General features: G+C 31.5%; 1 protein-coding gene across 27 annotated transcripts in view; it reads right to left on the bottom strand.

Annotated features, from left to right (window-relative positions):
- LOC127726562 (ralBP1-associated Eps domain-containing protein 1-like) overlaps window positions 1-12,135 on the bottom strand; it is a 70,151-nt gene extending 58,016 nt beyond the window's left edge. For all 27 annotated transcript variants that reach the window (XR_007993576.1, XR_007993572.1, XR_007993574.1 and 24 more), the window contains exons 1-2: window positions 11,864-12,135; window positions 4,248-4,371 (exon numbers count right to left, since the gene is read on the bottom strand). Coding sequence is in view for 6 of the 27 variants with exons in the window: in XM_052233953.1 (XP_052089913.1) it covers window positions 4,248-4,371; window positions 11,864-12,013 (274 nt within the window). In the remaining 21 variants the exon portion in view is untranslated. The remainder of the gene's footprint in view (window positions 1-4,247; window positions 4,372-11,863) is intronic.
- Between the last annotated feature and the right edge of the window lie 277 nt (window positions 12,136-12,412).

Below are 12,412 nucleotides of genomic sequence, written 5' to 3'. Positions count from 1 at the left end.
TAAAAAAAAACAAGTGAAAAAGGTTATATATATATAGTAATCCATTAGACCCTTATATATTTTAGCCTAAAAATTGGATCCTTGAAATTAAAATGATGAAAGGAAAATATCAAATTTGATATAATATCGACTATTAGAAATAAGAAGATGTGGTATGAGTGCCAAAAATTAAGAGGGCACGTTACTTTGTCAATGTAAACATTAACGACACCATAGGCAAAATAGCGATTAAAAAAATTATCAATGGTCTTTCAAACTCTAGGTTATTTCTCATCCACATCTCACCTCAGGGCTCTCGCCCTTCAATGAGATTGTACTTTGTAGCTGAGAAACACCTTCTCGTTGGAAAAACTATCGATAATCTATATGTATCTGCTGTAATGAAAGCCACCAATAGGGTGTATTATATCTATATAAAAAAATTTGATACTATTCCCTCAGGCCTTTTAACAACTAAAATTAACGATTGGATCTACATGAAAATAATGCAAGAATTGGGTTTATCTAGGTATTTAAAGAAATTTACAAATTGAAATGGGACTTTAAATCAAAGTGTATTTTTTTTGGTATCAAATAACAGCTCAATTAATAAATTTCTGTTTTTCATCAGATTGTATTACTGAGTAATGACAATGTATATGTTGTACTCTCAGCATCAACTGTTATTGTTTATCTTTTAACATAAGTATTTAGTCTATATAGTTTTGGTGTTATCATGGTTATGGTCATAGTCTGGGGCCTAAGCCATACACCCTTATGAAAATTAACAAAAATTTGCCTCACTGTGACTTTGAGATGAAAAAAACAGCAATATAAAAGTGCTGTTCCTTTGCTTTTTGTGTTTTTTGCTGTGCTAGTACTGATTTTGACGTCATGGTTGGATACCCCATATCCTTTGTCTTTCTTTTATTATTTAATTAATTTCTGAAATTCCTGGTTCTGCCTCTGAATGTATTGATCTACACCAGCCGTATGCAAAAATATTTTGTTTTAAAAAAAGATGAGTATTTTATATAGGGGTCTGGTCCAATGCACAGGGGACTATTTTATATATAAGGGATCTGGTCCAACGTATAAGGGACTCTTTAATAAGTGTCTTATTTCTTGTGGAAATTTTTTAAAACCTAAAGAATTACCATATGTTATACATGTGTATAAAAGTTATATACTAATCATCCCCCCTTTTTAAAACCAAACATTTATAAAATTTCTTAAATTCCAGGTTCGTAAACCACCAATAAGTACAGGTTGCTATTTTCCATGATATACACTACACAAAATAATTCAATGATCTTTCCATTGATCATGTTCATCTACACCAATCATATGTAAAAATATGTAAATATCTCTTTATATGATAAAATGTCAAACTTCTTACACGCAAATTGATTATGAAAACCATTTGACCACAGAAAGATTTGGTCAATGCATTGATTTTTAGCTGCTGATACTAAAGTGTTGATCACAGTGATGGGATGATATCCGTTATTGAGATAGGGACAATATCAAATAAATAAGGCAATTAAACAAGACAGATCTTATAGTATTTCTTTTGTTGCTACATTTACTGGTAAATGGATTGCTTTTATAAAATGTTTGATTCTTTTCAGCAGTTATAATTTTAGCTTACAATTCCCTAAAAGTGTATAATTTTTTAAGAAACTAGTATCAATCAGCGGTGGATATAGAGGGCGTATGCACCCTTTGATTGGAATACACATAATTTTTTAGCATAAAATTGTCCAAGATTTTTTTCAGTTTTCATGAATTACAACCCCCCCCCCCCCCCTTTTCAAAAATCCTGGATCTCCCCTGTCTATACAGCCTATCTACCATGTTTACATGTTTACAGTAATTGTGAAACTGGATTGTTTTCCAGATAAAACCACTTAGGACCAATTAAAACATCAACTGTTCTTAAAAGTATTATTTTTTATGAACAGGTGTTTATTTAACAATCCATCTACTCATCACTGCTTGTTAGGGCTATGCATATAATTACCCGATTTGTTTTCCATACTTCCTTCATAATTAATTATACAGCTGATATTTTCTCATCTCAGTTCAGATTAAATAATTTATGATGTAAGATTGCTTGATCAATTTCTACCTTGAAGGCCATCTCATTATTCTTTCAAACATGTTGACAAGAAACATATAATGTACAGGGGAAGATGTAAAACTTATGTAGGGATAATCTTATTTACAATAAATGGAGAATGTGTCCATGGGACACAGATGATGACCCCACTTTTATATAATCGTTATGAAGGGGCATAACTCTAGAACGGTAAAAGTGACTCTATCCAAATTCAACTTTAAGATATGATCTGTGTTTTGTGGTAATAAGCATTGTGTATAAGTTTTATAACATTTGGTAGAGACAAACTAAAGTTAGAGAACAGAAACCAATTTTGGGATGTACATTTGTACATACAGATGGACAAGGGTAATACTTAATGCCCCCTCTGGTGGCATCAGGGCCAAAAAAAAATGTATAGAGCCAGTATCATTCAGGGGCTAAAATCATAAATTTAAGGATTTTCTCATTATAGAAATTTTCAGTTCATTCTAACAGTCTTCACAGTAAAATTTTTTGGACCACAGGCTCACACCCCATTTTTCAGAATTTCTTGTATAAATTCTATAGGCCTGTAAGACTAATTTTAACAGGCCTACCAGGAAGTTTACAAGCCTCGGGCTTGGGACTACTGGTTGATAGTAAAGACTTTTCTACAATCAATCAGAATTTGTTCTACAATCAATCAGAATTAAGAATATCTTTTTGCTTTAAGGTATATTTCTATAGAATTTCCATACGGCATATGTTATAGCACTCAACTGGAACTTTTGTGACAGCATTGTGCCCTGCATATGACCCAAAACAGTATGCCAACTGAAACTAAAATAAAATAATCTGTGTGGAGGGTCTCCAAATCATTAATTTAGCAAAAAAGTAATAAGGTTCCAAAGGGACAAACAAACTCATAACTCAAGTCAAAGATGAATAGGGAATATGGTTGTATTCTGCACTTTGACATTTGCTCCTCATTTCACTCATAATAATACAAGCCATTCCTTAAGGCAGGGATTGATTAAGGAGGTTCAAAACACCTAAGGGAGTTAACTCTTTAAAAATTTGCTGAACTTTTTAATCACATACTAATCATAAAGAGAAATAAGCTTCTCAATGATCAAATTTAGAATTTGTCAAACTGCTATAAATCCAATGAAATTATTCCTGTATATTGTGTGGTTCAATTTTCTGGAAATTTTCATATTTTTGTCAACAGTTCAGATTTATCATTTTATCAAAATTTTTTGAAAATTAAACAAGCCAAATCTATTTTAGTCAAAGTGTTGGGTGCCCCCTTAAGCCATCATATGTACATGTAGCACCAAACTCCAGTTAATTTTCATTTATTTATAAATGGAGAGGTTACAGTTTTTTTAAAAGAAATTCTCATTAATTTTATAATTTTATTTTTACTTATCATATTTGTTACTGAATGGATCAAGCCACCTTAACCATGACAGTACATTGTATATGGTAACCAGAACTTCTCCTGTCTGGCAGTTAGACCCATGCTGATGAGGGGGGCTCATTTTGAATATGAGGAAGCATAAATACACACTACATGTATATATGTCCGTTGAGAATGAGGATACTAATTTTCATAGTGAAAAAAAAAAAAAAGTGCCACAAAATATTGTACCAAGTGACTATATATCATGAAATGTCTATTACTTGGTATAAACCATTGTTAATGTTGTTTATCACAGACTAAATAGTAACTAAACCTTATTTCCAGTATTTCCTGATTAATGGATGCTGAAGGGCGGCAATGGCCAGTGACAAGTATTACATAATATACCATGTACCAACTGATAACTTCTAAATCAGATATGAATTTACACTGCTTACTATCGAAAAATTTAAGTTCTAACTAACAAGGTAAAAGTGGCAGAAACTTTAGGAAGATATGTCACTCTTTCTAAATATATTAGTGAGAAACAAAGTCTATCCATCTTTGCTCCCAAATCCGTGTGCTTGGTGGTGAAGCAGTAAATACTCATCCTAATGCTAATAGTTTGACCTGATTGAAAATCAATCCATTGACCTGAAACACCCTTACCATTCTGGGTCAGGGTGAGCACGTTACCCACAACACCACCATTGAATGGGGTATTAAATTCTGTGATCTTTATAATTGCTGCATTAACATGATTAACTAAATGAAACTCACCAGAGTTTAAGCTATCTAATTTCAAAGGCATTCCCTGTTGTGCTGCTGCTATTAACTTTAAAGCAATATAAAACTGACTCCTTCCAAAATGTCCAAGTCTTTTGGCACCACAGAGTTCTGATATCTGAAATGGTCAAACAAACATATATCTGTATCATGTGTATGTAGCTGTATCATGTGTATGTAGCTGTATCATGTGTATGTAGCATGCTTATAACTGTGTAAACTTAATTTGATACTCGTTTGTTGCTCTTTAATGGCCTGCTTTCAGATTTAACATGTTTAGCTAGCTGTAGGCTTGGGAATAATATAAAGCACAGTTGGTGGTCAAAATTCATTTCTGTTCGATATGTTGAATAACCAAGATCAAGAAGGAAAAACAACAAATAAATTTCGATTAACTATCTCGAATTCCAACCCAATTTATTGTTTATCATCTCTAAATATAGCCAAAACGTATATTTTGTTTTACATATTTCAATCAATCAGGTAAAAATTTCTTGTATGCAAATTTTGGTAAAAACACGCATTCTGGGAGTATTGCATGGCAATACAGTCCCCTACTGGGTAAAAATTCATTTTACTGGAACAAAATGCTAACTTGTTTATAGCATGGTGTAAACAAAAAGTAAATATCATGTCAATATCTTCGAGCATGACTATAGCTAAAAACAGTGTGGAAAACTGATTATATGAGTGAAAAAAAATATTAGATATGATTAATAGTTCTCTAAAATTAGATATGATGAAATACAGTGTATATCTATTTTCAAATTATAATCAAATATAAATAATAGTTCCAAATATTTTTTCTTTCATTTGTCACAAACTAATATAGATTTGTAACTTATCTATAAAAATGTCAACAACTTTTATCTACACAATGTAATGTTTTGAAATATATACATTAATAAAAATAGATTATTATCTAATTTAAGGATTTCTCTTCATAATTTTTTTTATATATATAGCATTCAGAAAATTAGTTTATACTAAATAACAAACAAACCTGCCAAAACATTCTTCAAATAATTTAACAAAGAATGTCTTTTAAAAAATGAGTTATCTCCCTTTGTACAGAAATATGGTTAAATATAGTACTCTAACAATAGATATGGTCCAGAGTTATGGTCCATAACTCTGGACTAAATCATCAGACCAGAACAAAATTCGAACTTGCCCAATAACTTGTCATGATAAAACTATATATCAAATATCAAATCAATATCTTCAAGAACGAAGAAAAAAGTGTGGAAAGCCAATTTGGCGGACTGATGGATGGACAGACGGACAGATGGACAGACAGACGGACGGAGTGGGAACCTAAAGTCCCCTTCGACTTTGTCGGTAGGCAAGGTTGGGCGGTAAATACCACCCCCGGTATTTACCGCCCCTGTCAATACTCCTCAAGTGGTCAATACTGGCAAATACTGGACAATTGAAATTTTCATGGTTCTTTTGACAGATTTTACTATCAATGTTAGTTAAATCTTAGTTGATAGGGGAAATTATTTTAACTTTTTATAAAAAGGATTGATATTGGTATGTTTTATCAACTATTAGCATGAATAATGACTTATTCAGTTCTTATGGGTAATGATATAACATAGTTTAGGTATGGATATAAAATTGCTATATCAGTTATTTCAACATGTATAAAATATATATATTTTTTTCTTGAAAAGGTTTGATTTTAACAGGTAAATAGAATTACAGGTGACTAGATTATCAGGGCATTGCCTATTATATGGCAAGCAGGTGTCAAAAGTTTATTCAATATTACAACTCCCATAATAAATGTTGACATAACAGGAAAAAAGTCATAAAAGTTATTTTTGAAGACTATTTAAAACAATTATTTTATTCCTGACTATTCAACTGCATGATAAATATCTTCTAAAACTAAATACAGAAAATGGAAATTTTGAAGGATCTATACTTTGGCTGCTGCTTTTTCTTTTTCTTTAATTTTATTCTAAAAATCACTGTCCATGATGTGTTCATGTAAAATTTCAATTTATATAAGAAAAGATAACATTAAAAAAGTCTAATTTTGACTTGAAAACTTTCATATTTTCATGACTAACAGTTATTGAATGTAGGGCTAAATATCACAGGACAGAAAGTCACAATGCAATTTTGAAAGAATTGTTTCTTTGATTAAGAAAAGACTAATTTTTAAGACATTGTTTTATTACATTTGATGAAATTACTGTTAAGAAAACAAGCTGCCATAGTCTTTTTCTTGACTGGCTTCATGGTACCAAGAAATATCCTTTGTAGGATTAATATTTAATAAATCTTCATTTAACCATGTTCATTATCAATCTTATAAACATTACAATGAATTCATTTCAAGGATTTTCCCTTACATATTCAAAAACTTGTTAACTAATTAATTGTGAGTTTTTGTCCTTTACAATGTAGTAAATAAGTGACTTTCTCTCCTGTGAATATACTTGTCCATTTACCCTGTAGTTGACCAGGTAGGGACTGTATTTAATAGATATATCTTATCAAAATTTCAATTGACCAGTATTTGCCAGTATTGACCAGTATTTGCCAGTATTTGCCGGTATTTACCGGTATTTACCGCCGGCCTGGTCAATACTAGTATTGACCGCTTTTTTGCCAACCTTGTCGGTAGGGGACTAAAAAAACCCACTGTACATGTGGTATCAATATAAATAAGAAGATGTGGTATGAGTGCCAATGAGACAACTATCAATCCAAGTCACAATGTATAAAAAGTAAACAATTATAGGTCAAAGTAGGGCCTTTAACATGGAGCCTTGGCTCCCACGGAACAGCAAGCTATAAAGGGCCCCAAAACTGTATGATACTGTATGCGCTTAATGTAGTATTTACAAGCAAACAGCCTTTTACAGGGCAATTGTTGGTATATTTTCAAAGTTGATATCAATAAAGGTCCAAAGGTCCCCTGGTGCATTTCAAAGTTCCCTTGGCGTCTGGCGATGAACATATTTTGTTTGTTGTCTAAGGGCAATAACTCCAAATTTGTTTTTTTAATCCTTTAAACTTTTTCGTCATTGTTCATAACTTAAACAAATTAATTATTTATTGCTAATAAACAGCTAAGTGAAATCAAGAACAATTGAAAACATCTTTGATTCAGTGGTAGGATCTCATTATCATGATTATTCATATGCATATATGTAACTAACCTATACTTTACCTATATCCCTATCTTTTTAAATTGTCACAGGTACAAATGTGCATTTTGTAAATCTAAGTGATAAGTTTAAGTTTATCTGAGTGAGTGTGCAGTTAGCTATCATATCTATGGTATTTCACACTTCTATATCTTTAGCTAGATTAAATTTATCTTTATTCTTTTTTTCTTAGTATCATCAATGTTGTTTGGTGAATTCATATTCATTTTCATCAAATCTGCAAATTGTACCATTTTTTAAAAAGCAAAAATAATACCAGAATTTGCATTTAATTCAAGGACAAGTTTTGATATTTATCTTTGAATTAGACTTACATGTACTAATTATGATCATAGAAACTACTTGGGGACAAAATAATAAATAAAATGAAAGCCAAGAGAAGCCACTCTTAACAATTTAAATTATGTCCTACATGTACTTGCAGGTTATGTTTCGATTGTTTAAAAATACATCACTTCTATTGTTTATTGAGATAACAAAAGTTAATTAACATTTTGTTGATCCCAAAGCTGTCAAGTGAAGCCAATAAATTGTTCAAATTGATTTTGACTTTCCAATATTTCGATAATTGAAAGTTTTTGATTGTAAAATAAGCAAAAGTGGCTGATTCATAAAAACCGAAGCAGGGTGACAAGATAACAAAGAAAGAGAACAAAATTAGGGTGTCAAATATAAAAGGCTGGTGCTTCATCCTCTGGAAATTGTCAAGCGGGAGGAACACTGAATACTAACTGCAGTTACTATCTCTCTTGGCAACAATTGTAAAACTACCCCCTCCAAAAAAAAAAAAAAACTTAAAAAAAAACAAGCATTCTGAGAGTATTGCATGGCAATACATAGTCCCCTACCAGTTAAGAATTCATTGTACTGGAACAAAATGCTAACTTGATCTATAGCTTTGCATGGTGTAAACTATATACATGTAACAAATATCAAGTCAATATCTTCAAGCATGACGAAAAAAAGTGTGGAAAACTGATTATTTGAGTGGATTTCTAAGTCCAAGGACCATAACTCTGCACAAAATCATCAGACCAGAACAAAAATTCGAATTTGATCTGTCACTTGTCATGATAAAATTTTTAAACTATATACCAATTATTAAATCAATATCTTCAAGCATGACAAAAAAAAGTGCAGAAAACTGATTATTTGAGTGAATTTTCTAAGTCCAAGGACCATAACTCTGCACAAAATCATCAGACGGGAACATAATTCGACTTGATCTGTAACTTGTCATGATAAAAGTATATACCATATTTGAAATTAATATCTTCAAGCACAAAGAAAAAAAGTGTGGAAAACTGATTTGCTGGACTGACGGATGGACAGACGGACGGTGGGGAGTGCAAACCTTAAGTCCCCTTCGACTTAGTCGGTAGGGGACTAATTAATGAAACCCTAACATTTAAACTATTCTTGTGCTATAATAAACAGGAACAATTTATTAATGTTGACAAACAGTAGAATGAATTAATATTGTTTAGAATTATTTTAAATTGGTTTTTACAGATTTTTTTTATAGCTACAGTACAGAATTAAACATGTTAAAGCTAAGGTCACTAAGGTGACAAGTACATTTTGTTGAACCTTATAAAGACAGGAAAAACATGAAGATATTGAGAACTTCTGGCAATTTTTACCATGTTTATTATATAAACAATACAAGGATCTATATATATACATTCTATAGTAGACTTATCACTTATAAAAACTGAGAAGCCAAACAATACAATGCTATATCCTTTTTACAGTAGTATCCCTTGAACTTTTATGTCAGTCAGGGGTAATACTTATACAAGTAATTTTTATTTACATTAAGATGCAAGTTATTATATACTTTTATAAGTAAATTTGTAACATTCATATTTTCTTTTCAAGGTTTGAATAATCTCCCCTTAATCTTCTCCAAAAATTTACTTGTATAAGTAGTTTTATTATACATGTTATACAACCCCAAAAATTCTTAAGTTTTGGGAGATAAAAACATTCCTGAAACAAATTTTCTCTGGTTTGCTAATATTTTTTAATTAGAGTTTAACCTTTCATCTCACTATTTCAACAAAGAAATCAATTGCGCAAAGATGTTAAGTAACTGTGCAAGACTTTCAAAAATTGCTACCTGGAGGCTTGTAAATGTGCAATATTTTGAAGATAACAGACAAATGAGCTTTTCATTGTCCATGAAATTATACTTATTTGATTAGTAAAGACATCTGCAAAGAACAGACAATTAAGCACTCTATACAAGAAAAGTAGTCAAGAGAAATCCAAGAAAAGAAGAAAATATGACTTTTTTACTTGTGTACAAATGTAAGTAAAAAAAAACTGAATGTCTAAGGGATATAGCTATACCATTAAAATAATTTACATGTACCAGTAGATAAAATACACTTGTATAAGTATTACCCCTGACCGTATGTGCACCTTCTAACAAAATTTAAGCCATGAATATGAGGTCATGGTCTGGTAAACCCTCTCATACAAATATGAACACTGCACTGCCATTCAGAAACAGAACACATATGACATATTACTTCAGTATTCAAGCCACAATTTTAAAGGGACAGGGTGCTAATACTTAAGCATTTAAATTGAGTAAGGAAAAGGGGCACTTTATAGCTTTTCATGCACTTATGCAGAATTTGAAAGAATACATTAGTAAAATAATATTGGTTCTTACATAAGCATCATCATTATACATATATATACATGTACAGGAACAGTATGCTAAGTTATGTATTGTAATAGATTTTGCTGTTTCATCAGTGTCAAATAAAGAGAAAAACTGTCCATTTATAGGAATCAATGTGTAATATGCCATTGTGTTATCCTAAATACATAATTAAAACATGGTTCTGCACAAATTGGAAAACAAAATCAGAAACCTAACAATACATGTAACTTTGGTACACTTACTGCCACTGTGCCAGTAGTGAGTTAATTCTATAATTACTTAAAATTGACCAATGAACCAGAAAAATTAGGTCATGTCAGTTGAACAATGTTAGACCAAAAAGTGCACTTCTCAATCATTCGATAAACTCAAAATAGGTGGCCTACATGTATATATTCTATTACTTAAAGTACAAAATGTATCTGAGAAACGGACCTGACCACAAAAACTGAAATAAATATATGATAAAAAAAATTTTTCTTAAAGTGGTCATATCATTGAACAATAAAAATAAAGTTAAGGATAACAGATATATATATATATGCTGGACAGAAGCCTCAGAGACAGACCACACATATGGCACCTGCATACCATTTATTGATTTCAAGTCCAAGAGCTACACAGCTAAAATCTGACATTGTTTCAATTTATTTTGTTGACTTTGATGTTTTTGAACTTCAATTTCTTTCATTCATTTTAACTCTGATTCACAAAGGGCCTTTTTAAGCTTGTCAAGATCGCTAATTTATGGAGTCTGTATGGTGACCTGTAGACAGTGTTAATGTAGTAATGGAAATTACCATTTGACATGTTTAATTCTTATAATTATCTTTTGTAGGCAAATATAATTAGACACTAAGAGAGTTCAGAGTTCACGAAAATGGTCGGTCCTGTCGGTCCTGTCAGTCAAAATGAGGCTCGGACCAGTATTTTGAAGGCTAGTGCCGGTCCCAATGACCGATGTAAAAACGGCCGTTGTAGTGCATATTTCGGCACTTTTTTACATCGGTTATTAGATGTACTGCAACTGTTTCCAATAAGTGTTTACATCGGTTATCAGATGTATCCGCTGCCAATTTCCGGTAATGGTTTACGGATTTATTATAAACAAACCAAAACGGCGATCTACACGTGGCCTACTTAATTTGTCCATAGAGCCATCCCTGGCAAACAATCGGCGATTGAACCCTACAATGGAGCAAAGAAATACTGTAACAGCCGAGAAAGTGATTCAGATGATGAAATTGATAGTGAAGATGACTTTAAATAAGAACAATCAGAAGACCTGAACTGGTCTTTCATTGTTAATTTGCCTGTGGGTGCGAAGAATAAAACTAATATTAATAAAGTTATTTTTCGATAAAATATGTTATCAATTTTTTTTCAGGATAAAATAGAGAGATTTTGTAGGACTGGCTAAAATTTTGTAGGACTGACAAATAATCATGCTTTGTCGGTCCCATGACCGACGGGTCAAAATAAGTTTTCGCGAACTCTGAGAGTTGTGACTGCTTACTAGGCAATCACACCGAACTTCCTTATTCTTATTTTAATAGAGCTAGAATACGTTGGGGCCTGGAAGATTTGATGCATTAGAATTACCAGACTGGGTATCCTATGACTATGTGAATCTTGACCATATGAGATCATGTTTGTCACACAATTAGGATATAGCAGGTTTTAAGTTCCTAGCAACATCTTTATCTAAATGTATCAGCAAACATTCTATACTATTGTATATTTACTTGCAACAGTGCATCCTGTCCTAAACCAGATGACAGAAATAATTCAGATGCTTTTATCCCAGTTATCCTGCCAGTCCCATCAACATCACATAATTGAAATAACTCCCCATAATTTCTTTGTTCTTGCTGGCTTAGTTTGAGCCCTTCCATGCCAGAATAAACACATATATGTACTATGTTAAAATGTTAACAGTGTCAGTTGTCTACAATTAAGTAGATTTTGTGAAACAGACTTAGTCAGGAAGTTTTCAACGATTATCCACCATGTTGGAAATTTATTACAAGTGTGATACACACTTCACATAATTAGAAATGATATGGTATAAATAAAATGTTTTTAAATGTTACAAAGTTAAGCATATAATATTTAGAGGCAAAACGATCAATTTGGAAATTAATATAAAAATAATTCAAATAATCATCTGTTGCGCATCAATTTAATATATTTCGATATTGTCGTTATTTACTTGGATTTCGACATAACCTATCTATATAATCATATTGAAATGAAAAAGAAAAAAATACTTATCATAATGTAATAGTTATCAG

Source organism: Mytilus californianus, unplaced genomic scaffold (assembly GCF_021869535.1).
Source record: "Mytilus californianus isolate M0D057914Y unplaced genomic scaffold, xbMytCali1.0.p SCAF_18, whole genome shotgun sequence".
In the NCBI taxonomy this organism is placed as follows: domain Eukaryota; kingdom Metazoa; phylum Mollusca; class Bivalvia; order Mytilida; family Mytilidae; genus Mytilus; species Mytilus californianus.
Note: the sequence above shows the minus strand (reverse complement) of the source record. Positions and strands in the feature narration are given on the sequence as shown.